Raw genomic sequence first — 27,454 nt, 5'->3', positions numbered from 1 at the left:
TAATTCTTTATTTTTCCATTTCTCCAAACTTCCTTTTGCTGTCAAGGGCACCACCATCTTCCCAGGCTCACAACTTGGGTGTCATCTTAGACTTCTCACTGTCTCTCATGCTTCCGTTGCCAAGACCTATCATTTTCACCTCTGTAGCCCCTTTCCTATAGGCTCCCCTTCTCTCCTCTGACACTGCTACCAATATGGTATGGGTCCTCAGCTTCTCCTCACCTCACCTGGATTGTTATAATAAATAGTCTTTTAGAGGGTCAACCTACTTCAGGGCTCTTCCCCCTCCAAATTATTTTCTATTCAAATCCCTAAAGTGATTTCCTTAAAGTGTAAGTCTACCTATAGCACTCCCACTACTCAGCAGATTCTGTTGGTTCAAAATCTATTTGGCATTTAAAGCGTTTTATAATAGCTCCATCCTACCTTTCCAACCTTCTTTCACTTTACTTCCTGTTGTATATTCTTTGATCCAGTGACACTGGCCTTGCTATTCCACATCTAAAACTCCTCCCCTCAGGTCCATATGCTTTCTCTGCGTGAGCCCCTCACCTGGAGTGCTTTCTCCTCATCTCTGCTTCTTGGCTTCCCTGACTTTCTACAAGTCTCAAGTACAACCACATTTTCTATAGAAAGCTTTTCCCAACCTCCTGTAATAATAGTGCCTTTCCTTTTAAAATGATTTCTCTTGGGGAAGGCCAGGTGGCGCTATAGATAGAGCACCAGCAGTAAAGTCAGGAGGAGTTGTTCACTTAAGAGTTCCTAGCAGTGTGACTGGACAAGTCACTTAACCCCAATTGCCTCAGCAAAAATAAGTAAATAAATAATTTTCTCTTTATCCTATAAATAACTTTCTTTGTATATTTTCTTTTTCCATTTCTTTCTTTTTCTTTCTTTCTTTTTCTTTCTTTCTTTCTTTCTTTCTTTCTTTCTTTCTTTCTTTCTTTCTTTTTCTTTCTTTCTTTCCTTTCTTTCTTTCTTTCTTTCTTTCTTCTTTCTTTCTTTCTTTCTTTCTTTCTTCTTTCTTTCTTTCTTTCTTTCTTTCTTTCTTTCTTTCTTTCTTTCTTTCTTTCTTTCTTTCTTTCTTTCTTTCTTTCTTTCTTTCTTTCTTTCTTTCTTTCTTTTCTTTTCTTTCTTCCTTTCTTTCTTTCTTTCCTTCTTTCCTTCCTTCCTTCCTTCCTTCCTTCCTTCCTTCCTTCCTTCCTTCCTTCCTTCCTTCCTTCCTTCCTTCCTTCCTTCTCTCCCTCTCCTCTCTCCCTCTCTCCCTCTCCCTCTCCCTCTCCCTCTCCCTCTCCCTCTCCCTCTCCCTCTCCCTCTCCCTCTCCCTCTCCCTCTCCCTCTCCCTTTCCTTTCCTTTCCTTTCCTTTCCTTTCCTTTCCTTTCCTTTCCTTTTCCTTTTCCTTTTCCTTTTCCTTTTCCTTTCCTTTTCCTTTTCCTTTTCCTTTTCCTTTTCCTTTTCCTTTCCTTTTCCTTTCCTTTCCTTTCCTTTCCTTTCCTTTCCTTTCCTTTCCTTTCCTTTCCTTTCCTTTCCTTTCCTTTCCTTTCCTTTCCTTTCCTTTCCTTTCCTTTCCTTTCCTTTCCTTTCCTTCTTTTTTTTTTTTTTTTTGCGTGTTGTCTGCCCTACTAGATTGTGAGCCTCTTTGAGAGCAAGGACTATCTTTTTGCCCCCTTTTATATCTCTGGAACTTAGCACAGTGTTTGATATTTAGTAGGCCCTTAATCAATGCCTATTGACTGACTGAACATGCCTTTCTACCTTTTTTTAACCACATTATCACATCTAAACTTGCCTTAGTATTCAAATCTTTCAGTCATGTGGGTTTTCCATACTTTTGTAAATGTAAATCTCTCATGAATCCTCAGCTCAGTCTCTGTGCTAAGCAAATCATCTTGGTCACTGTTTCCTTAAATAGCTTAATTGTCCCATCTGTTTCCTTTTGAAAGTGGCTTTCTCCCATATTTGATATCCATCTTTTCCTCTTTACCAGGTGCTTTATGTCTTCTTAAGTTTGATTTAGTTCTTTCTTACTCAAAAAACTCCCTGATTTATCCTAATTCCTTCCACTTAGTATCTATTCAGGATATTTATTTATTCCCCCCCCCCCTTTTTCTGAGGCTGGGGTTAAGTGACTTGCTCAGTGTCACACAGCTAGGAAGTGTTAGGTGTCTGAGATCTTATTTGAACTCGGGTCCTCCTGAATTCAAGGCTGGTGCTCTCTTCACTGCGCCACCTAGCTGCCCCTATTCAGGATATTTAGACTCATTTTCTACTCTTGTTTTGTCGTTACAAATGGGCTGCCTTGTAATTCTTCTTGCATCATTTCATCTGCATTTTAACCCTTTAAATAGATCGCATATTTTTCAAGGAATGTGTTTGTCTTTTTTGTTTTTTTAACATTCTTTTGTATTCTTCCACAGCACCTACTATGTATGTTCAATAGATAATGTTCAGCAAAGGAATAATAATATAGTAATGCAATCTATGTTGGGTTTTGGCATTATTTATACTGATGAAATCACAGATCCTTGAAATATTGAAATTTATAAAGCTCTTTGAAGAAGGGGGAAGAGAAATGAAATTTATAAAGTACCTAGTATGTATGTGTCGCTGTGCTAAAAATTATTCTTTATTAATATGGTCTCATTTAATCATCACACCAACCCTTTGAGGTAGGTTATATCATTACTTTATCTTACAGTTGAGAAAACTAAAGCAAACAAGAATTAAGTGACTTGCCCATCCAGAATCACACAGCTACTGTTAGTGTGTCTGTATTTGAATTGAGATGTTCTTGATTCCAGACCTGGTGCTCTATCTACTATACTATCTGGTTGCTTTTTTGGGTTATATGATGTGAAAGCTGTTGAATAGAGTAAATCTGTGTTGTTTTGAATTGTTATTGGGCAGTGACAGAGCTCATAAGAAAAAAAAGACGGGTAGATTAAAAGAAGACTGGTGCAATATTTAAAAATTTTTAATTGTCTTTCTCAAAAAATAAGGACCATTGCTTCATAGTATGTGTTAGAATGCTTCAGCACTTCTGTCCTTCCAATCCTTTTTCTCTACTCTATAGCCAAACCAGATTTCCCTGGAGGAGAACATCCTGGTCTCTCGTTATATCAACAATCCCCTGCTCATAGATGGTAAGTTGTGATTATGTCTTTGTTGTAGTTGTGATTGTCTTTATTGGGCTTTATTCACAAGGTATAGGAATGGAGATGAGGATGAGGATGGGAATGGAATATTGCCTTTATGTTTTTATTTAATTTTTTACAGTATGTAATTAAAATTGTCTCACTAAAAAGTCATTGTTTCTTCTAGATTTCAAATTTGATGTACGTCTCTATGTGCTTGTGACGTCCTATGATCCTCTTGTGATTTATCTCTATGAAGAGGGGTTAGCTAGGTAAGAAATTTCTTCACTGATTCTTTTAAATTGGTTGGTTAAGGTTATACTGTTCCTTTTTATTATATTGTTTAGCTCATTAACATTGAATGAACTGAAGTTGTTTCACATTAAAGAAAGTGGCCTCGTTACATTTCATATATATATATACACATATATGTAGACACAATTTTTAGCAATGACCCAGGTTCATTCAGTAGTTTCACATAACTGTAATGAACTATCTAATGAATTAGTAATGAACTATCTATTGAATCAAGGCATAGGGTCTAAATAATTTGTTTAGCTACAAACCAGACCCTCATTATTAAATATGCTAATTAACATTGTTTTTGGTATTCCTTTCTCTAATCTTGTTCTATTGATCATTCTATTTTTGACCACTACCAGATAATTTTAATTATTTCTCCTTTATAATATAGTTTGAGATCTGGAAGACTCATTTTTCCTTCAGTCTTACTAGTTTTCATCATTTCCCTTGATATGCTTAATATTTTTGCCTTTAAAATGTATTTTGTTATTATTATTTTTTTTTTTATCAAATTCTGTAAAGCATTCATTTGGTAATTTGATTGGCATAGCATTAGCTCTATAGATTAACTTTGGTAGTGTTATCATTTTTATTGTATTGGCATGGCCCAGCTATGATTCCAAGTTTTTCTTTATTTCTTTAAGACATACTTTTTGATTGAATCTGTACAAGTCTTTTGCGTGCTTTAGTAGATTAAACCCCAGATATTTTATATATTTTGGTAGTTATTTTGAATAGTTTCCTTTTCTATTGCTTCTTGATTCTGTTGTTATATAAAACTGCTGTTGATTTTTGAAGATTTATTTCCATAGCCTACAATTTTTGCTCCCATATTTATTGGAAAATGTTCTAGTGAATGTTACGTGTAATATTTGCTTTTGGTTTAAGAGAGATACTTTTTAAGAGACTAAAAAGGGTTCTTCCATGCCTATACTTTATAGGGTTTTTTCCTTTAAGTATAAATGTTACATTTTGTCAAAGACTTTTTTTTGTGCATCTATTGAGATAATCATGCGATTTTACATGTTTTTGTTTTTAATATGTTGATAGTTTTCTTAATATTGAACCTTGCATTCTTTTTATAAATCCAGCTTGGTCAAAATGAATTTTTTATTTTGGATAAATTACTGTAGTTTGTTTGACAGTATTTTATTTAAAATTTTTGAATCAATATTCATTATCTTGGCCTGTAATTCTCCTTCTGTGTTATCATAGGGAAGGATTCTGGTATGGTACTTTCTTTTGTAGTTTTTGAGAAGAATTTATGTAGTATAAATACTAATTTTTCTTTAAAAATTGTTCTTTAAATTTTCTTTCAAACAAATAAGAGCCATCTCTTTCTCCTGCTTCCTGCATTCCCATCCCTAAATAGAAAGGAAAAGAAAAAAAGCCTTGTCACAGATATGTATAGTGAAACAAAACAAAATTTTTCACTGGCCATGTTTAAAAAAATATATTTTATTCTGAATCCTCATCTCTCTGTCACTAGGTAAGCAGCAAGAAAAGAAAAAGCCTTGTCACAGATATGCATAGTGAAACAAAACAAAATTTTTCACTGGCCATGTTTAAAAAAATATATTTTATTCTGAACCCTCATCTCTCTGTCACTAGGTAAGCAGCATGTTTCAACATAAGTCTTCAGGAATCCTAGGCTGTTACATTGATAAGGGTCTAGCACAATAGTATACCTTCACATAACTTTATTCATTCCCCAATTTATGGGCGCCCCTTCAGGTTCTCCTTCTTTGCCACTTGAAACAAACACAATAAATATTTTTGCATGACTTTAGAATTTGTTTTACTTAGGACTAAATGAATACTCCTTCTTTTCTTTTCCTCTTTCCCTTCTACTTCACAGTTGAGTAAAACATTTCTGAACTGTGTGAATGCACATGTATTCTTCCTTCTTTTTATTAGATCAGATGAGATTGAGGTTCTAGTTTTAGCTGCCTCTCCCCCTTATTTGTTTAGGTGTCTACTTAGGCAATTTGATTATTGAGATAATTTCCCTAACCTTCCTTTTCCTCCCCCTCTTCTTCCCAGTACACTTCTCTTTCCATTCTTTTCTTCAGATCATCAAGATATAACAGAACCATTCCCAGGCCTTGTCTCATTGGACTCCCTTTATGAACCCTGATGATGATAGGGATCAGAGGGGACACATGTATCAACTCCCCGTATTTAAATGTAAGCAGTTTACCATTCTTTAGTCCTTTATCATTGTTCATTCATATTTACCTTTTCATGTTTCACTTCACTTCTCTTTTGTACTTCAAAGTTTCTATAAAGTTCTGTTTTTTTTGTTAGCAATGCTTGGAAGTACTTTATTTGATTAAAGACCCTTCCTTCCCCTTACCCCCTCAATTTTGCTAGGTAAATTATTGTTGATTCCAAGTCATATATTCTTTCCTTTCTGGATTATAATATTCGAAGTTTTTTGCTCTTTCATAGTAGTGGCTGTTAAAATGTGTGTGATTTTGATTGTAGCTCCTCACTATTTGAATTCCTTCTTTCTGGCTGGTTGCACTTTTTTAACTCGACCTGGAAGCTCTGCATTTTGACAATGTTATTTCTGGAAGTTTTCATTTTGGGGTTTCTTCAAGGAGGTGATTGGTGAATTCTTTCATTTTTCATTTTTGTCCTTTGGTGTTTAAGATATCTGGCAGTTTTCTTTTAAGATTTCTTGAAAATTGATGTCTATGCTCTTTTTCGACTGTTGTTTTGATTGTTTAATGATTCTTAACTTTTTTCCTCCTTGATCAGTTTTCCAAGTGAGTTGCTTTTGCTGTGAGATAACTTATATTTTCTTATTTTTCTGTGGCTTTGTTTTAATATTTCTTTTTGCCTCATGAAATCCTTGACTCCTCGTTGGCTCATTTGAATTTTCAGGGATTGTGTTGCTTGGGCAAGTTTTGGTATTGGTGGTGGGTATACCACATTTGGTTGGACAGAGGGTTCACTGTGACTTTTTCTGTCTGAGAATACCCATTTTTTGAGTCAGAAGGAGTTTGTGGATATCTCAGTGTACTTCTTCCTATGATTGTAATATCCTACGTCTATTCTTCCTCTTGGCTCTGCCCTCATGAGAAATTATGAGGTGTAAGGGATTAATCTAAACTTTTTTTTCCACCATTTTCTTAGCAGTTTTTGTTAAATATAGAATTTTTCATCCAAGTAGTTTGTGTTATTGAGCTTCCTTAATGCTGAATTATTGTTTGTTTTTGATTGATACTTATCTAGGCTATTTCATTGATCATTTTTCTTTTCTTTTCTTTTTTTTTTTTTTAACAAGTACTTAAGGATCCTTTTGAGACCTGGAGGAATTGTCCTTTCTTTCTATTTTTTGTCCTCATTTTTCTTGAGATTCTGCCTTTTGTTTCTTCAAATGAATTTATTATTTTGTCTAGCCTATACAATCTCTTAGTTTGAATGGTATAGCACTAATTCATAAATTAGTTGGTGTTTTCATTTTTGTTCATTTAGTGACTCACAGAATTCTATAGATAATATTCTTTCTATGAAATTGCTTGTTATTTGAAATGGACTTCTGTTTGTTCTTTTCTCCTCCAATCTTACCCTTTTCTGGTTAATAGCTAACTTGTCCTAATCTTCCATTAGTTTTTATGTCACAGAAAAGGACTATATAGCATAGTAGAAAGAGCATTGAAACTGGGAATTGGAAGATTTCTGGGTTTGAATTAGAAAATAATGTGGCTTAGTGGCTCAAGGATACTTGGGTTCAGATACTTGGGTTTTCAAAATCTTATTTCTAATACTTACTGATTCTGTGACCACTTTGACCTAAAATTTTTCATACTTGAAAATGGGAATAATAAGACTCATTGTATCAATCTCAGGTTTATTATTGTAAAGATCAAATAAAGTAATGTGTATAAAATATTTGCATACCTTTCAGTTATATAGAAATGTCATTTGTTTTAACAGGTGGTCTGTGGCCTATGAATAACTATGACTGGCAAACTCATTGCCCATTTATAAGTTTCAGTATTTTAGAAAATAAATTAACTAGACTAAGCATATGAATAGAGATGGAGTATATGTTTAATTATATTACTTACAAATAGTGAACTATTTACTGACAGCCCTGTATATGTATTATTAGTATTTTTTATTAATTTGAAAGGTTTTAATTAATTCATCATTTAAGAAATAATACCCCAAGTCTTGCTGTTTATACTAGGTGACTTTAATTTTTAAGGTCTTCATTTTTTCTCATCTGTAAAATGAAGGGATTAGTCCAAATGATCTCTAAAGTTCTTCCCAGTGTTATATATTATGATCCTTTATCAAGACCCCTTTTAAGTCCCAGAAAGATACTAATGACTAATGTTCTTCTAAACCCTAGGTGGCACTAGTAGCATTTATAATATTATATGTTGTTAAACTTTTGGGATTTGAGCACTGAGGGCACTAGAAGTTGCTTGAGCGCCTTAGTTTTGGCCTCTTATTACTTGAAAATTAAGAGAAATGGAGAGCAGAAACTGTAACTATTGAATAGAGATGGGTGGACTAGACCTTTTAAGTGAGGACGAAGAGTCCTTAACCATTTTTGTGTCCATCGATACACACTTTTGGCAAGTGGGTGAAACCAATGGACCTCTTCTCAAAGTAATGTTTTTAAAAGTAAAATATGCATAGAATTACAAAGGAAACCAATTGTATTGAAATAAAGTTACAAACATTTTTTAAAATAATTAAAAATAATAAAAATAAATTAAATTTTAAAAATAATTAAGTATACAAATTCCAGATAAAGAACTCTTGAAGTACACAGATGATTCCTCTAACTTAGGACAGTTTTATTTGCGGAAAGATATGCTATCAATACTTTGTGTAAAAAAAAAAAAAAAAAAAAAAATCTATCCAAAGAATGTTTTCCTTATACATATGTTCTAGGCACGACTCATTGGGAAAATGCTTTTTAAAAAAAAATCATTTTAATATCAAGAGAGTTGACTAATTTGAGGCCTTTTCCTCATTGAATTTTTCTTTTTTGTACATAATGTCTTGCTTTGAGTAAGAGATTAAACTGAGTGATATATGAGATTGTTTATTAAATTCTAATTCTGACTTTCTTCATTTGTTGGATCACAGCTATGTGAAACTGACTACAAAAGAAAAGCAGATGATGGGAAGAATCTGTAGTTTCTTATAAACCTATTTTAATATTCTAAAAGGAGTTGTAAATTAAGTTCTGGTTTTTATAATGTTTTATTTTAAAGATTGCATTTTTAACCTGAAAGCAGAAAGAACCTAAATAGCTAGTTTTAAATCTAGCATTTGGAATTTTCTTCATTTTGAATTAAATGACCTTAGAATTTCTGAAAACTGTCTTGCCATTTCTGTTTTTTTGTGTTTAAATGGTTATGTGATCTCATCCATTTTCCTCCATTGATACAGTTTATAACTCATTCACACCTGTCCATTATATCCTTTTATCCTTGCCCTCTTAAAGATCTATCATAAGGTTGTTCATCCATATCTCTCTTTCTTCCTTTCAACATCACAAGGATACCAGTAGAACATCTGTGTACCTTCCATCCCTTGCTCTTACCAACCCAGTAGCTCCTGCTTTTTGAAGTTCCTTTTTGGTTATATTTTGTAGCCTATTCATACATACCTTGTACCTGGTCATTGCCCTTTGTGTGACAGCCATTTTTGATTTTTCAGAGGCAATGGTGTTCTGCCTTACCATCCCATATGGTGATACTGGTAAGATGTTATTATTAAAGAGATATATACCATGTTTTCATGGGAAGCATAGGGTCAGTTAAAAACAAAAACAAACAAACAAACAAAACCAACCTTTGGGAGTTTCCCAAAAGCCATTAGTCCACTGTCTTTCTTCTTTTCAACTTGGAGCCCTGCTATTTGTATATATCTTATCCCATATCTCTCTGTAGATCTACCTATTCTTGCTCTCTCTATAGACCTATCTGTTCTGTTGGACAGGCTCTACATAATATCTATCTAAATGCATATTGAAATTTGTCAATCATCAGTGAACATTTATTAAGTACCTACTAAGTGCCAAGAACTGGGCTAAATGCTGAGAATAAAAAGAGAGTTCCTGCTCTTAAAGAGCTTATAGTATATGGAGGGAGACAACACATTAACAAAAAGGTAAAAATAAACTATATAAAGGACAAATTGGAAATAATCCAGAGGGAAGGCCATAGAATGAAGGGGAAGCAGGAAAATCTTCCTATAAGGTGAGACTTTAGCTGGGACCTGAAGGAAGCTAAGGAAGTCAGTAGGAAGAGTTAAGGAAGGAAAGCATTCCAGGCATAGTAGACAGCCAGAGACAATGCTTGGAGATGGTGTGTCTTGTTCTCAGAATGGATAGGAGCACAGTGTTGCAGGACCCAAATGTGGTGGGAGGTAAGATATTAGAAAATAGGAAAAGTAGGAGGGGGCTGGGTCATGAAAGGCTTTGAATGCCATACAGAAAATTTTGTAATTGATCCAGGAAATGATAGGGAGCCATTGGAGTTTATTGAATGAGGAGTGGGAGGTGACATCATTAGAATTGTGCTTTAGGAAAATCATTTGGTGGCAGAATAGAGCATGGCTTGGAGTAGAGAGAGACCCTAGGCAGGCAGACCCAACAGCAAGCTATGGTAACAGTCCAGGTGTGAGATGATGGGGGCCTGGACCAAGTGGTGGAAGTGTCTAGTTTGGGAAATGTTAGTTAAGTTAATTGGGTGCTTGTGTAATATCCAGTTCAAAATGTCTGCTGGGCAGCAAGAGATAGAAAACTGCACATCTGCTAAGAAATTAGGGCTAGATAAATATAAGAATTGTTAATTTAGAGATGATAAGTCCATAAAAACTGATGAGATCATTAAGTGAAATAGTATAGAAGGAAAAGAGAAGAGGGCCCAGCACAAAGCCCTGTAGGGGCTTAGAGAATGTCATCTAGATGAAGGGGATTGAGTAGTTTGATAGGTAAGCAAGAATAACATACTCCAAACCTAGAGAGGACAAGAAGATCCACAGAAACAAAAGCTGCAAAGAGTTAAAAGGTCATTGCAGTAAAGAGATTATTAGTAATTTTAGAGAGCCCAGTTTTGGTTTCATGACCATCAGAAACCAGATTGTAGAGAGTCCCAAAGAGAATAAGTGGAGGCACCTGTTGCAGGAGGCTTTCTCAGAGAGATCACCATCAATAGACAAAAGAGATATGGGATAATAGATGGTTGGGATAGGAAGATTGAGTAAGATTTTAAGTTTTTTTTTTTTTTTTTGTTTTGTTTTTTTTGGAGAGTGGGAGGTATGTTTGTAAGTAATAAAGAAGTAGCCAATAGATAGGAATAGACTGAAAATAAGTGAGTAAGTGAGGGTAAAAGAAGGGGCTGTCTCTTGAGGAGATTGGATGGATTGAAATTTGTTGTATAGGATAGACCTTAGCAAGGAGGGCAAAAAATGTTCATTAGCCTTCTGTGGATTAACCAACCACATTATTAAGTGATTAAAAATCTCATTCACAGTTTACAAAGGGGTATACACAATCGGCATGATGTCATCCACAAGTAATCCCTGTGTTGGCTCTCTTTGAAAAGTCACAATTAGGTGTATTATTGTTGTTTTTAAAGAAGGAATTAACAAGAAAAAATATTCCCTGCAATAAAAACAATTTAACCTCAATTTAAATAAGTAATTGAATATAAAAAAAATATTATGTGTACAACAATTTCATTGTGAAACTTAACAATTATAAATTAATTGCTACAACAAGGAAATCGATAGAGTCCAGAAAGTCTTAATGAAAAAACATCTAACTTCCTTACCATAGAGGAAGAGAGGGTTGCCCATCATTTGTAAGATCGCATGAACACAAATGATGGATGATTGTGGGCAGCAGCATCTCATAAAGCACTGGAGGTGCTTCCAGAGAAGCACTGGAAGGTGAAACAAGTATAAAGAATGCTTGGCAAGATAGTCCTTTTTATTTGTATGTAAGATATTGAGGAAATAAAATACAAATTATTTTCTGATATTATTTTTTTGGTCCTCAAGTTTCTAATCAGTCAGAGGTGTCAGGTTGTATTGCATGTTGACCCAAATGGGGCAGGTTCCAATGTTTGTGACCCTGAGTCATTCTGGGCAAAGCTTCCTGTATTCTTCTATAAAATCAGTGTGTTGAACTAAAAGTGTGAGAGAACCTTTTTCACTTTGAATGCTGTTATCTTCCAATGAAAAGACTGAACTGTAAGACTTCTGAAAGTGCATTCTGGCTTCAAGAATCTGTGCTTGATTGCCTAGATGCAGATGCTAGTGGTCCCGTTTCTCTCATTTTAGATTCGTGTGTCATGTTGTCAGCAGGGGGCACTGATGATCTGTGTCCTTGGAGGGAAGAGTGAAGTGCAGAGGCTTTTCTGCTAAGATGGTGTCGATTCTTTTTCTTCTCTGACTGAGAGGTGGAATCCAAAACAGACCTTGTACTGATTTTATAGCTTTAGGTGGGCCCAGTATTTGGTCTAAATGATTTGATAAGATCCTTTTAGAGGATGGAACTTTAATGCCTGCTTTTTGAGTGAATCAGGAAAAATAAATGAAAATGAAACAAAATAGAACTCAAATCTAAATGTGCTGTCAGAGACACAAGGATTTGCAGCACTAACAGTTCAGGGAAAACTGAGGTTTTTATCCAGGGACCCCTAAGTTTTCCAGTAATTCTGGGAGTTTCTTGGTGGGTACTGGCTGATGTCTGAGCACATTTCTTGCTGTCTCTGCAATAATATTCATTCGAAAAGGACCTGAAAGTAATTGTGGCCCCTCCCTGCTATAAGCCCTTCTTCAGTAGCCTTCCTTGCTAATTAGCACTGGCTCCGCAGGGATATTTACCTTTTCTCTGCTGAATTCCTGTGGTTTTTTAAAGAATTCAGGTGCTTGGTAGTTGCCAAAGAATTCGGATTACCTCACAGGCTGCATGCTGTCCAGAGTCTAATACCCTAGTCAAGAGAAAGGGAAGAGACAATAACAACAAGGAGGGAAGTCCCCCAATGCTTGCTGTCCCCCCTCACTGGCAGGGCTTTGCTGTTTGTGGACCTCGAACTATTCCTGGCTCTGGAGGCAGGGGATCAGCCTGGTAATCCCTTCCCCAGACAGCTCTGTAGGGCGCTCCCTACTCACTGTAGCACTTTGGCAGGCTCAGTGTTGCAGCTGTATAACAGAAGATCAGAGAGACCTTGGGCCTCTTGTTCCCTTCCAATAGGGTTTGTCTGGGTCAGGCCAAGATGAAACCCAGTGGCTACTGGCAAGGCAGTTTGATTCACTCTCCCCTCACCTCCCAAGGTCTTGGCTTAAAGTCACTACAGCCACTGATGCCATGTATGTTGTTGCCATGGTCTCCCCGTCAGCCCTCTTCCTTCTCATCATTCATAGAATATTCTTTTTTAGATTGTAAACTCCTTGAAGGCATAGTCTATTATTTTCATCTCTTATTTATAGCATCTAGTTTCATGCTTCTCAAAGATAACATAGTAGAGATTTAATGAATGTTTATTTATTGAATACTTTCTAAATCATCAGAAGTCTAGTCTGTGTCTATGTTAGCTTGCTTACCCACGTATTCAGAGTAGCAATAGCTAATACTGATAGAGTGCTTTAAAGTTTGCAAAGTGCTTTACAAATATTCCTTTTATTTTTCTTCTCACCCTGAGAGGTAGGTGCTCTTATTTTACCTACTTTGCAGATGAGAGAACTGAGGATAGACCAAAGTTAAGTGATTTGTGCAGAGTCACACAGTAAAAATCTAAGGTCAGATTTAAATTCAGGTCTTCCTGTCTCCACATAAAGTACTGCATGATATAGCTATCTTATAGCAACTGAAATAGGTCTTAATGATCCAATTAACTTCCTTTCTTTGGTTTCTTATTTATAAAGTGATAAGAACATGAAATAGACAATCTAACATTATTTAGAGACAATATCAAGTATTCGTTGATTCTATTCTTTAGATCATGATCATGTTTCTTATCTACTTTATAATTAGATGAAGGAAGGTATGTAAGTTCTATCTCTCTCTCTCTCCTTCCTTTTCCCCCTCCCCCTTAAAATCTTAACATAATAAAATGACAAACACAGCATAGTTCTCAAAGTGAATTTGGAAACAAAAGTCTTTGATAAATAATTAAAATGGAGGTGGATACTTTGACATTAAGAAATTTCTGTCAGAAAATATATCCCACTATCACACTAAGATTCCTTTTAAGGTAAATTGGAAAGCCCTCAGTCAACCCTTGTGTTTCTTTGTCCATGATCATCCTATGATATACCTTGAGGATTCAGTCATCTAAGTTTCAGTTTACATTCCAACAAACATTTATAAACTTAGTCTTGAGATATTTAGTAGAGTTGTATCATTTTTGTGGGTGCTGATAAAGATATTTTTTGAGATATTTATTATTATTATTATTTAGTTATTTTACTCATATCCTACTCTTTGTGATCCCATTTGGAGTTTTCTTGGCAAAGATACTGAAGTGGTTTTCCATTTTCTTCTCCAGCTCATTTTACAGGTGAAGAAACTGTGGCAAATAGACTTGCCCAGAGTCACACAGCTAGGAAGCATCTGAATATGGATTTCAAATCAGAAAGATGATTCTTCTTGACTCCAGGCTTATTTTAAGGAAAGCTTAGTTTATTTATTTAAAGGAAAGGGACAAAAATAAGAGGCAAATGAACTGAAAAAAAAACAAAACCCTGCTTGATTTAATTTGTTTGTAAAGTCATCTGGTTCTATTGGTGAGGTGAAAGTTGTAATATATCCTTCTTTTCAACCCCACACAAGCTTTTCGCTGATTCTTGTCTTATCTTTCAAATGGTACATAGTAAATACTATATACTGCCATTCAACTAAATTTTTTTTTCTTTTACCTCTGGATTCTATTATAATTAGATGTCTTCCTTGACTCATTCTTCTTGTTTTCATGCAGTGTTATTTTGAAATGCATCAGGAGTATACATTTTCAATCATTGGAGGCTTAATGAGATGTAGAGGCAAGGGTATTTATTTCTGTGTAGATGTCAGACCTCATACAAAAAGGAATATGGGAGCTTTGAAGAGATGTGTTGAATCACAGAATTTCAATGCTGAACCTCAGTCATCATCTAGCTGTATCCAAAGCTTATCTACAAAGATTCTGACGAGTCTTCTTTTGTTGGAAGTCTTTCATTAAGAAGTACACTGATTTTTGAAATGGACAATCCCATTATGGAGTAGTCTAATTGTTAGGAAGGTCTTCTTTCCATCAAAATTAAATTTGCCTCATTGTCCCTTTTACCTATGGCTCATTGCTTTGTCTCCAGAGACTTAGCAGGATAAGTCTAATTGTTTGATTCCTCTTACATGTAATAAAGTCCTTTAAATATGAAATCAGTAGCTGGACAGCTAGGTGGAACATAGAGTCTTGGGCCTGGAGTCAGAAAAACTCATTTTCCTGAATTCAAATCTGGCCTCAGATGCTTAAAAGCTGTGTGATCCTGAGGAAGTAACTTAACGCTGTTTGCCTCAGTTTTCTCATCTGTAAAATAAGCCAGAGAAACCATTCCAATATCTTTGCCAAGTGAACTCCAGGTGGGGTCAAGAAGAGTCAGACGTGACTGAAACAACTGTACAATAACTATGTGCTAAGCCCTTTACAAATTATTATCCCATTTAATCCTCACATGAGAAAGATGCTATTATTATACCCATGACTGAAATAACTCAACAATAACAATCTAATGTTTTCCTTAAATCTTTAGATATTTAGATATCTTCTAGATAATCAGTAGCTTTCTTTTCCCCTTAAAATGTATTACCTAGAACTGAACATAGTATGTATTCAAGATATGATTTCACTATGGCAGAATATAGTGGAACTGTCACTTCCTTATTCTGGTCTCTATGCTTATCAATTTAGTCCAAGATTTCATTAGCTTTGTTGAATTTCAAATCACACTGCTGATTCAAGTTGAGTTTACAATTCACTAATCCAGATTTGTTGATCGAGTTAGATATACTGATACAATTCTTCTAAGTCAGGGGGCTTAATTTTCTAAAATATTTTATCTTTTTTTAACCCATTATTGTTCTGGGGGGAGAGGATGGCATTAGGTGTATTTCTGTGAGATAATGTCTCTATAGCTTTTCTGGAACCATGGTGGGCCTTCTTGCATTTAACAAGAACTTCATTCATTGACTGTCTTGAAATGTGAAAGTGCCTGTTGAAGGAAAATTAGAATATATAGATAAAATTTATGCAACATAAAGTGAAATGAGTGGAAATAATGTTATAACTAGAGGTTTTTAAAAGTCTGTTGTCCTTTTTGAAAACAGAGTATTCTTTGAATATAGATTGTTTATTAACAAGATAATAAGTTCCCTATACTCTGGGCTCCTAACCATTCTATTTGATATCAGTTTCTGTCCTTGCTATCTCTGACCTGTTATTCATATCTGGTATTGGATTTGTGAAGGTTCTTAGTGGGTGTTGAGAAGAAAATTCAAAATGATACCCTTGGGTCTGGTAGTTTTGTTTTCATAGTCTGTGCAAACACATGAAGAGTCATTTGTAAATTACATGACCCTCCCAATTATGTTCATAGAATTGGATACAGTGGCTCAGAAAAACACTATAGTGAAGGGTGATGATGTGGTTCCAAAGATATGTGAGCAGAAATTTGTAGTTATCTAAGTAATCCACCTAAGTGATATTTTGTTGATATTGAATCTTATTAGAAAGGTTAACCTATACTGTCTTACCTCATTCAAAATAACTCCATGAGTACATATCCTTTATGCTCCTTCATTCTTTTGAATGAAGCTAGGCTATCAAATTTCCAACATATAGATATATGCCTACATATTGCTTTAAATCTCCCTACATAAAACACAGCACAGAGTGCTCTACACAATAGTCACATATAAATGTTTTGTTGAGTATTGAATGTGATTCTCCTTGCTTTGTGTTTACTTACTTGTTCCATTATTTCTATGAACATCTAGCTATAGCTATATCTATATATGTATAGGTAAGATTACATATATAAATGTACATATGTATGTACATGCATGTATATACATGTGTAAAATATACATAAAAAGCAAATCATATGTGTATATGTTTATATATAAAAGCATATGTATCTATTTGTGTGTATCTATACATGAGTATATTTTGTGAATGATTCTGTGTTTTGGTCCTTATTCTTTATCTTCCTTTCAAATCCTAAGATTAATTTTCTTCACCATAACATTCATCTCCTGCTTTGTTGCTGTCATTCTTTTCTTCCAACATAAAAGTGTGGTTCTTCTTGCTTGTACTCACTCACCCCATTATTTCTATAAACCCAAGACACTCCCTTGTTTCTTAGCCCTGGACCTTCGTTGCTCACTTTAGAAATTGCTCACAACAGAGTGATAGATACTGGCACCCACAGTACACTGATGGACACTCTTTTCCTGCCTTGCCCCTTTTCTGGGTCCAGCCACCAATTTAATCCTGCCTTTTACATGCTGTCTTTTTGGTACTTTGTATTATTTGGTTTTTTGATTCTCACTGATATATTCCCTCTGATCTGAAAGGGGAAGATTTTCTAGCATTTAACTTTGGATCCTTCTTTTAGGTTTGCAACTGTGAGATATGATCAAGGAGCTAAGAACATACGGAACCAGTTCATGCACCTGACCAATTACAGTGTGAACAAGAAGAGCGGTGACTATGTCAGGTAGGCTTGGCAGCTAGGTCACAGAATGCCAGAATGGGAGGGGAAAGATGGCCAAGGTATGCTCTGCACTGGGTCCAGTCGGCTATTGGCAAATGAATCCTGATGAAGGGCTTTTTTATTTCTAGGGAGGGAGTGAACTTCACATTTATATTTAGTGGATGTGAGCAAAGTTAACTATTGCTGGCAAGTGGGGAAAAATAGATTTTGGGCTGCTTTTTTATTTCTGGCATAGATACAAAACATTTTTCCTTGTTAAAAATCTTTCTTCCCATTTCTGTACTTCCTCATTTTCTAAGGTAAGGGTAATATTTTGCATTGAAGATTATTGGGGAATGTTGCCTTTTGGAAAGTAAGAAATGAGGCCATCTTGGAAGAGGACTCGGTGGAATGGAGGAACAGCCCTTTTCTTGGAAACATATTCTTTGTTCTGTTTTTCTTTCATACTCAACAATTTAGCCAGAAAATGGAAAAATAAAAAAGAAACCCAAATAGTTACTTTTTGCTTAGACTAAAAATAGGTTCATAGCAGGTCCAAGAAAAGAAAGAAACCAGAAATCTGAAGACACTGGAATAGAAGCTAGAATTTTATAGGTTTAATTGAACTTCCTTGCACTAGGGTTTAGGATGGTTAAAGAAATTGCATCTTCATTTTGAAGGGTTTCTATTGTATGGAGATGTGGTAGGTCATGGGGAGCAGCTTGATGTGAAATAAAATGCCTATTTTTCTCCCAAAGTACAAATTATGAGACTTCTAACAGTCTTGGGACCTCTAGCCCATAGTACAGAGCTCTATACATAATAATCACTTATAAATGTTTATTGAATATTGAATGTTGGGATTCTATCCCAATCATGGCACATTTTTGCTTATAATAGGGATAAGGATGATTTCACTGGTGTTGGACAAAGTGGCTAAACATGCAACCTATAACACTCATGGGTTTGGCCCAAACCAGATTAAAGTGTGTATAACAAAACAAATAAATAAATAATATATAATAAAATATAGATAATGTTAAAATGTTTTTTTCTAAGTCAATCTGCAGCCCTCAGGGATCCGTATGTATGGTTTTGTGGCCCCTGTCTCTATTTGAGTTTGATACCACTGATGTGGGGAACTCCCTGATAAGGAAACTGCCTCTACCAATGCAGGTCAGCATCTTCTCTGCAGCTTCAGGGCCTGGAGAGGTGAAGGTACTTGCCCAGGCTCACAGAGCCAGTACGGTGCCAGAGGAAGGACTACAGGTTTTCTTTGCTCCAAGGTTGGCTCTCTATCCATGATATTTTGATGCCTTGATGCCTCTTTTCTTTTTAATAGTAGTATAGTTTGTGAAGCTTACTATTGCCCTGGTGCAAGCCCTGAACTTAACACCTAAGATTGAGAAAGAGGCAAGGGAAAATTAGGAGCTTATTTCAGGTGCTTAAGCATGAACATAATTTGGTTATATCTTTGCTTCATTCAACTTGTTTTTCTCTGAGAATAGCGCTAAAGGTGGTTTTGTAGAAAAGAATATAGTTTACTTCAAAGATTACTGGCAGATCCCCAAATTTTCCTGTCTACTATCCATAAATTTCTTTAAATCTTTCTTAGATTATTTTAGATTTTTGATTTACTATTTTCCCTCTAATGACTAGCACTATTATTTGAATAAGACAAAATTAGCTTTCCTTCTCACTGCCAACAGAATATGGAAGGTATATAACTTTTGACTTCCATTCATGTTAATATGAAGAAGGAAACAGGACTACAGAATGGACAATAGAAGAGAGAGAGAGAAGGAGGAGGTGTCTTTCCTAAGGAGTTTATGTGAACATAATTCAAAAGAAATCTTTTCCTTTAAGAAAAAAAAAAGCCTAAAGCCACATATGACCCCTGACTTCTTCATTTGTTTTTAGTTGTGATGATCCTGAAGTGGAAGATTATGGGAACAAATGGAGCATGAGTGCAATGCTTAGGTACCTGAAACAAGAAGGGAAAGACACAACTGGTGAGTCGCCAATCCTTTATCACGTTTGTTTCTTCCCGAATAGAATGACAGAATAAAGTAGCTTTTGTCTCCTCCTACATGTCACTATCATTGCCTTTAGGTAAGGTAGGGAGAGCTGTTAGGTACTTGTTCCTGTTCCTTCAGAAAGGAAAGAACAGTTATTTCTATGACTCTCGAAGTAATCCATTTTATTTGTTTTCTGAACTAAATTATAAAACTATTAGCTTTAGAATTATTAGTGGAAGCAATTTCATTTCATTTGACAAATTGCATCTATGTTTTTCCCTAATGAAGTTTGAGTTCAAGTTCTTTTAAGCACATCTCCCTCTTTCATATTGGCATCTGATCAATTTGGCATTGAGCATAGAAAATGAGAATATTGTCAAGGCCATTGAAGTGGAACAAGGTTGATGGTCTCCAGGCAACAAGAAAACACAATTTTGCTAAAGAAGTATTCTTAGTTTACTAAGAAAAAGACTTTTTTTTCCCCCAAAAATATTTTGAAAGTCTATCATTGAAAAAGAGAGTTATATTTTTTTATTTGGCTATAAAAGAAACAAGAAGTAGAAGTTATAGGGACTTATTTAACTCTGATCTAAGGAAAAACTGATGCTTTGTGTGGTAGTGGATTTCTTGTCACTTGAAGACTTCAAGAAAAGAAAAAGAGACCATGGGAACAGTGTAGAGGGAATTCTTACACGAGTTTGAATTGGACCAAATAGATCCTTGAGTCTCTTCCAACTTTTGAGATTCTGTATTTTTGTGTGAATTTAGGGGAAAATAGGTATCATTTCTAGAATAGAAATGCTTTTTTGCTTAAGTAGATACCTCTGAATTTGCAACACATACAAATATTTATATCCTGGGAAATATGATGTGTGTATATGTGTGTGTGTGTGTGTGTGTATAGATAGATATTTATCTATCTATATCTAAATATATAGTATATCTAAATCTCTCTCTCTCTCTCCATATATATATATATATATATATATATATATATGTATATATATACATATATATATATATACACACACACACACACACACACACACACACACTAAGTATATTTAAATATACTTCCATCACCCATTCAAAGGGAGGACATCTGAAGGCTTTTGGACTTGGGCACATATGTTTTTATGAATATACTTTAGTACTTACAATTTTGTATTTCCTTCTTCATGCTTTTTTGTTTTGCAGCATTGATGGCCCATGTAGAAGATCTGATCATTAAGACTATTATTTCTGCTGAACTAGCTATTGCTACTGCTTGTAAAACCTTTGTTCCTCATCGCAGCAGTTGTTTTGGTAAGGAGATTCAAAAAGTCTTAACAGTGAACTGTGATAAAGTTCTGAAGCAGGGAGGGCATGGTGGGCATATGAGAGGAAGAGTTACAAGGTGAAATTATATTTATATCTCAGTGTGGGATATGAAGATGTTACTAAGATGGCAATAAAGAGATGAGTTGGGACAACATTTAGAAATGACTAGATATCTATGTGGGGTTAAGAGTGGTTAGAGTAAAATATTAGAGTTTCCATCAAACTGTGACCAAAAAATGCCTTTTATGGTGTGTGCAGAAATATTGGTCTAGCAAATGTATTCCAGAACTCATTGGCAGAGACACACTGGGAATTCTTCCAAGCTGCTTTGGCTGGTACTAGTTTGTACTTTCTCCTGACTTCTAGTGACTCTACCTTTTTTATTTTATTTTTCTTTTTGGTGAGTCTCCCTTCTTCCTCTCCTTCCTTGATTGCACAAAGGAAGAATTCTAAACCAGTCTCTTCCAGAGACTAGTAACCCACTGACCAGTCTTAGTCACAAGCAGGATCAGAGAGGCACTATTTCAGATGTGGCTCTAGTTGTCACTGGAGCCCTGAGGCCAAAGATATTGATATGAAAAAAGCTCACTGTGTCCTGACTATGGAACTCAAGGATGAAAATAGTAAAAATACGAAAGCTGTAACTTGGGTTGACTAAATGAAATTCATAATCATCCGTTTTTCATTGAAGAGTTTAATATGGAGAATTATTGAGATTATGAATAGAGATTGGACAGGCAAAGAAGGATTTTAAATCCTATAGTAATGATGATATAGCTATGGACTGATTCATTGTGAACTAGATCTGATGCATTTTAAATGACTTTCTTAGAAGTCTCACAACATTATGCAGACAGAAGCATGAAACAGACTTGGAAACATGCAGTCCAAACATTGACTCTTTTTTTTCCCCTGGGGGAAAAAAAAATGATGTGTGGTCCTTGTTCTAATGAGTGGTTATTGCATATCTAGAAGTAATGGTGTAAAATTATGTTCTGAAGTTACAATGAAAGAGCTTTTTGTACTTTTCCATTTTATATCTGAGATCTTTTGGACTTTTGGAAACTTTAAAAATTATTGGAATTAATGAAAACAGAATGTTAGATATGAAATAAGCATCAAGTTTCATTGATTCTATGAAAAGCTGTCCATCTGTTTTAGGTCCTTTTTCTTCTTTCTCTACTACTTGTCTTTAGTTTTAATAAACTCAGTGCATCTGGACTTTTCTAAAGTTGCTGACTACATCCTTCGCTTTGTGGTTCTAATTCCATTTCCTTTCTGACCTGAGATTTCATCTGGTTCATTAACCTTTTCCCCTCACTCAAGATTCATTATGAAAGTATGGGTCTCCTTTTCTCTCATCTTACCTCCCTTGGGGCTTTTATTACAAAAACTAAACTCTTTTATTTCAGTTGTTTAACAGTAAAACAGAAATCGAAAACTTCCAAGAAGATAAAGATTTAAGCAAGAGTCATGGTGGTTTTGGAGGAAACCAAATATCCATGTGATGGGACACATACTCACTTTGCTGTTCTAACTGCTGCTTCTGCCCTTGGATATTTGCCAGAGGCAACTCATTGCTATCTAAGTCTAAGTTTGTCATGTCATTTCTCCACCCTACCACCTGTCCTGCCCAACTGTGACCTAGATTGTTGAAATGTTTCTCTTTTTATGGCTTCCTAACTCATCAGATTTTCTAGTACCAATCATTTGTTTACTTCAAGTGACCCAACCTAGTTTTTTTTTGATAGGGTTATATATACATGCTTAATTGAACTTTGATATAAAGCTAGAAGCAGGATTTTGTCCTACACTAACTCATAATAATTTTTTTACCTTTTTAGAGAATTTTAGAGCAGAATGGAATCACTTAGGAGCATCCAGTTTGAAACTGATTTTGAGAATCAAATTTTGTGACTGAGGAAAACTTAAGCTTAACCAAAACAATAGATTGTTACTTTTCCTACAAAAAACATTTTTATGGCAGTACTAACTGTATTTTGGCGCTGATTTAACTGTTTTCATACCTAACATTAATGGTTCACAAAGCTATATCTTTCTTTCTTTCTTTCCTCCTCTCCCTGACTATTCTCTCTCTCTCTCTCTTTATATATGTATGTGTGTGTACATATGTGTATATTATATATACGTGTATGTATGTGCATGCATATATATATATATTTTTTTTTCTTATGACATCCTTGTGATGTTGATGCTGTTTTTATTCTCCTTTTACAGATGAGAAAAAAGGCAGATAGAGGTTAAGGGATTGGGCCAGGATCACATAGCTGTCTGTGGCAGGATTCAACCTTAGATTTTCTTGATTTTGAGCCTGGTAGTTTATCTTTGATGGCACCTTTAAGCAGTTCCATTGTTTCCATAGAGATCCAGCTGTTTCTATAGCTTATAGAGCCTATTAATGTGTGAAATCTAAGAACATTGCTCTACCTATGATTTTTGCATGATATTTTGGCTTGTCTACTCCATCAATTCCTTATAATTGTATAAGATGCAATATCTACAAAGTATATTATGTATGTAAATTTGCTACAATTAACTTTTATCATGAATTCAATATGGTAGATACAAAACTGTCCTTTTGTCTTGCTTTCCAAACTTCCTTCTCCTGTCCAAGTTAAAAATTGTTTCATTGTTGTTCATCTACCATGGATTCATTTGTATGATTGATGGTTATTCTTTGTTACTTGTTCTATATATTCTTCACAGTTAAAGGATATGTACTTTTTTGAAAGTTTAGTGACTTTTTGGATTCCAAATTGTTTTCTACAAAGTCTAGAATAATACACAGTTCTACTGTAATGCCAGAGAAACTGAGCAAGATAGAGATTAGAGAACAATTTAATAATTTACTTAAAAGGGAGAGATTAACTGGGACCAAATGGATCCATAGTTTGGTCCCAGGGCTGAATGAGAGTATAGTCTCCAAGAATCCAGCTGTGAATGTCAGATACAAGATTCTTTTATAGGGTTACAAGAATAATGATCTAATGGGGGGAGGAACCTAGGATAAAGATGACATAATGGAGGGAGGTACTGGAGAGGCTCCTGATAATGGATAAAGACCTTTATTCCATCAAACATTAAGAGGGAATGACTATAGCCTAAGGTCTAAAATATAAGACCTTTATCCTAACATTAAGACATTATAAATGATTATAACCTGAGGCAGAGTAACTGAATAGGACAATTAGGGAAACTGGGTTAGGACATTAAAAGGGAACTGTGGCACAACACTACCAACAGTGCATTGATATATCTGTCTACCTTTATCCCCTCCAAAAATTGTCATTTTCTATTTTTATAACAGTGCTAATCTGGTGACTTTAGAATTTCTTTTTTTCTTTCTCTTTGTGCTAGGTTTTCTTTTCATTATTATATGTAGAAAAAGCTGATGATTAAGGGAGTGCAATGCAAGATCTCTATTGATTATAGTTGTCTGTTTCTATCTAGAATTCATTTAACTATCCCTAAGTATGGTGAGGAGCTACCATTGGTACATATATATTAAGCTTTGATTCTATTTTGTTATCAATAGTGCCTTTAAGCACAATCTACTTGTCTTTTCTAACTTTATTGATATTTCCTCTTCCTATGTTATTACTCTTGCTTTTTTCAACTTAATAGGGTCTGTTTCAGTTCCTCATTTTAACCCTATGGATTTTTATATTTGAAAGATGTTTCTTTTCTTTTTTAAAGAATAATAATGTTTTTATTATCATTTTAAGAAGTTTTTTTTAATTTTTAGGATATGCAAAGATAGTTTTCCTTCCTTCCTTCCTTCCTTCCTTCCTTCCTTCCTTCCTTCCTTCCTTCCTTCCTTCCTTCCTTCCTTCCTTCCTTCCTTTCTTTCTTTCTTTCTTTCTTTCTTTCTTTCTTTCTTTTTTTGCTGAGGCAATTAGGGGTAAGTGACTTGCCCAGGGCCACACAGCTAGAATGTGTTGTGTCTGAGACCAGATTTGAATTCAGGTCCTCCTGACTTCAGAGCTGGTACTCTCTCCACTGTGCCACCTAGCTGACCCGTAAAGGTAGTTTTAAACATTCACTCCCACAAAATTGTGTTATAATTTTTTTTTTTTCTCCTCCCTTCCCCATCTCCCTTCTCCCCCAGACAGGAAGTAATCCAATATATGTTAAACATGTGCAATTCTTTTAAACACATTTTTAAACACATTTATTAAGCTGCACAAGTCAGATCAAAAAGGGAAAAAATAACAAGCAAATAACAAAAAAGTGAAAATACTCTATTATGATCCACATTTAGTCCCCACAGTCCTTTCTCTGGAAGCAGATAGCTTTCTTAATCACAAATCTATTAGAATTGGCCTAAATCATCTCATTGTTGAAAAAATCCATGTCGATCAAAATTGATCATCATATAATCTTGTTGTTGCTGTGTATAATGGATTCTTGGTTTCTACTCACTTCACTTAGCATCAGTTAGTGTAAGTCTTTCTATCTGAAATCATCTTGCTGATTGTTTCTTATAGAACAATAATATTCCATGACAATATGTGTCTTTTAAACAACATATTATTGTATTTTGCTTTCCAATTTATTCTACTACTCCCTTCTTTTTTATGGGTGAGTTCATCCATTCACATATATAGTTATAATTATTAATTGTGCATGTTCTCCATTATATCCTTCTATCCTTTTCCTCTCTTTGCCATCTACTTCATCTCTCTTAACAAAGAAGAAAGTACTAAAAGAGAAAGAATATATATATATATAGTTCACACTAATAATCTGTAATTGAAGTGGTCTGCTCCAACTCCCTATTGTGGATATCTTTAGGCAGGTGTTGGATATATATATTATGGTAGGGATTCTTTTCATCTGTCCATCACATTAAGTAGCTATTGAAATTTTTTTTTCTGTCAATTTCTAGAATTCTCCTTTACTTTTCTTCTCTTGACTTTGCCTAGAACCGTTACATGTTCTTAGATTTCTTTTCTTTTTTTTTTCTTTTACAAGCCATCCGAAAGTAAAGTTTGTTTTACTTCTGTCTATTCCTTGTCCCATTCTGTTTGTTATCTTAAATCTCCTTTGTGTTTTATGAGATATTTAAATGGTGCACTGGATAAAACACTGAGCCTTATAGTTACTAGGAAGATTCAAGTTTGAATCCAGTCTCAGTTACTTAATAGCTGTGCAACTTTGGACAAGTCATTTAGCTTCTATTTGCTTCAGTTTTCTCAAATGTAAAATGGGAATAATAACAATTACAATCTCATTGTTTGCGTTAGGATCTAAGAAGATAATATTTGTAAAGTACTTAGCATCAAGCCTGACACATGGTAGGCATTATAGAAATGCATATTCCCTTCCTTTTGTTACCCCCCTCCTTCTCTTTTTTATCTTTTAAAATATATTTCTACACCAGGATTTTTTTTTTTTTTCCTTTTTCTCTGCATGTTCAGCCCTTCTTTGACTGATTCAGATAAGAGTAGGATTAATACTGTTCATTTTTCTCATTCCATCATTCATTTTTGTATTTTTTTCCTTTTAATGGAACCCACTTATGATAAGTTCTTCTTTCTTCCTAATTTTTTTTATTGTTTAATTTTTCTTTCCTATCTAAAAGCACATCAGAACCATCCCAAGTCCTTAGTTTGCCTTTCTTAACTTTTTCTGTGAACCTTCAAGACAGTGAAGTTTCCTACAAAAGTATAATTGTCTCTTATTCCCCTATTGAAAAGTGAACAGCTTTGCTCCCTTACAGTTATTTAAATGTATTCACCTTTTTGGGTTTCTTTTGCTCCTTATGTTTACATTTCATAATTTCTGTTGAAAGTTTTGACCTTTTCATCAGGAATATTCTAAATTCTCCCTCTAGATCTAGACTCAGTTTTGCAAGGTAAGCTATTTATGATAAGCCTTAGTCTTTTGGCTTTTGATATCATATTTCAAAAGTTTTTTTTCTCTTACAGAAGTTATAGAAAAGTCTAGTATGAACCTGACTTGTTTCTTCTTACTTGAACTCTTTATTGATTTCTGTTGCATGAAGTATTTTTCTTCAACTTGGAAACTGTGTAATACCATATTCTTTGATGTTTTTCTTTTTATTTTTACAGTAAATTGTCTGTGAATTCTCTCCATTTTTAAATTTTTTTTCTCTTTGAATTTACTAATAATAATGAATTTACGGATGTCTTCTTTAGATCATTGCTGAAGTATATGTGGGAGAACTGATTTCCTCTGTTATTTTTTATGTTGCTATCTTAATTGGAAGTCACCTTAATTCTGTTCCTTAAACATTTGCACTTATTAAAAGAAGTATTCATTGATCCAAAAATAAATGTTTATTGAACTTAATTTTTTTCTTTTTAGTTTTAAAATAAAAACTCATATCCTGGACTTTCTCTGTGTTATTCCTTAACCGCATTGCTGGATAAAACTATATAATTCTATCTAGCATATCTAAAGAGGAAAGAATCTAAATCTCTTTACTTTTGTTTGACAAGGATGAAATTATTGATTTTTTTTTCTGAAAAATCACATCTTTCTTTACTTAAGGGACAAAGAGACAATATTGGTTTTTATGGACCAATTAATAGATTAGCACTTATTAATTCTATTTCTTCTATTTAACTTCTATTAATTCTATTTTTCATATGATACTACCTTATTGCTTTCAAAATTCTCCTTCTGAATCCCAGGGAATGATCTTCCTTAGTTTTATAATTCAAATTTAAATGAAAAGAGTTCATTTTTCTACTGTAGGTTTTGATAGATATAGCAATACCAACTTCAAACTCTCACTCTATGGCAATACTTCCTTTTACCATGAGGGCCACACTTTGGCTAAAGTAACAGGATAGCACCATGATAGTCAAGGAAGATTTGATGCTGAGTTGAAGTATGAAATGCTTATTTATCCCTGAAGACTTTGAATGGATTTTCATATCATTACATTCACATCTCCCTTATTTCCTCCCTTCCTG

General features: G+C 34.5%; 1 protein-coding gene across 25 annotated transcripts in view; it reads left to right on the top strand.

The window, feature by feature from the left end:
- The window catches only part of TTLL5 (tubulin tyrosine ligase like 5), a 402,838-nt gene that overhangs the window by 52,364 nt on the left and 323,020 nt on the right, over window positions 1-27,454 (top strand). For 24 of the 25 annotated variants that reach the window (XR_012486466.1, XR_012486468.1, XR_012486467.1 and 21 more), the window contains 5 exons: window positions 3,075-3,144; window positions 3,323-3,407; window positions 17,074-17,175; window positions 19,072-19,163; window positions 20,367-20,474. Coding sequence is in view for 22 of the 25 variants with exons in the window: in XM_074289958.1 (XP_074146059.1) it covers window positions 3,075-3,144; window positions 3,323-3,407; window positions 17,074-17,175; window positions 19,072-19,163; window positions 20,367-20,474 (457 nt within the window). In the remaining 3 variants the exon portion in view is untranslated. Of the gene's footprint in view, window positions 1-3,074; window positions 3,145-3,322; window positions 3,408-5,510; window positions 5,626-17,073; window positions 17,176-19,071; window positions 19,164-20,366; window positions 20,475-27,454 lie in introns of those variants that run through there. The other variant, XM_074289971.1, reaches the window with a different exon arrangement.

Source organism: Sminthopsis crassicaudata, chromosome 2 (genome assembly GCF_048593235.1).
Source record: "Sminthopsis crassicaudata isolate SCR6 chromosome 2, ASM4859323v1, whole genome shotgun sequence".
Taxonomy (NCBI): Eukaryota; Metazoa; Chordata; class Mammalia; order Dasyuromorphia; family Dasyuridae; genus Sminthopsis; species Sminthopsis crassicaudata.
Note: the sequence above shows the minus strand (reverse complement) of the source record. Positions and strands in the feature narration are given on the sequence as shown.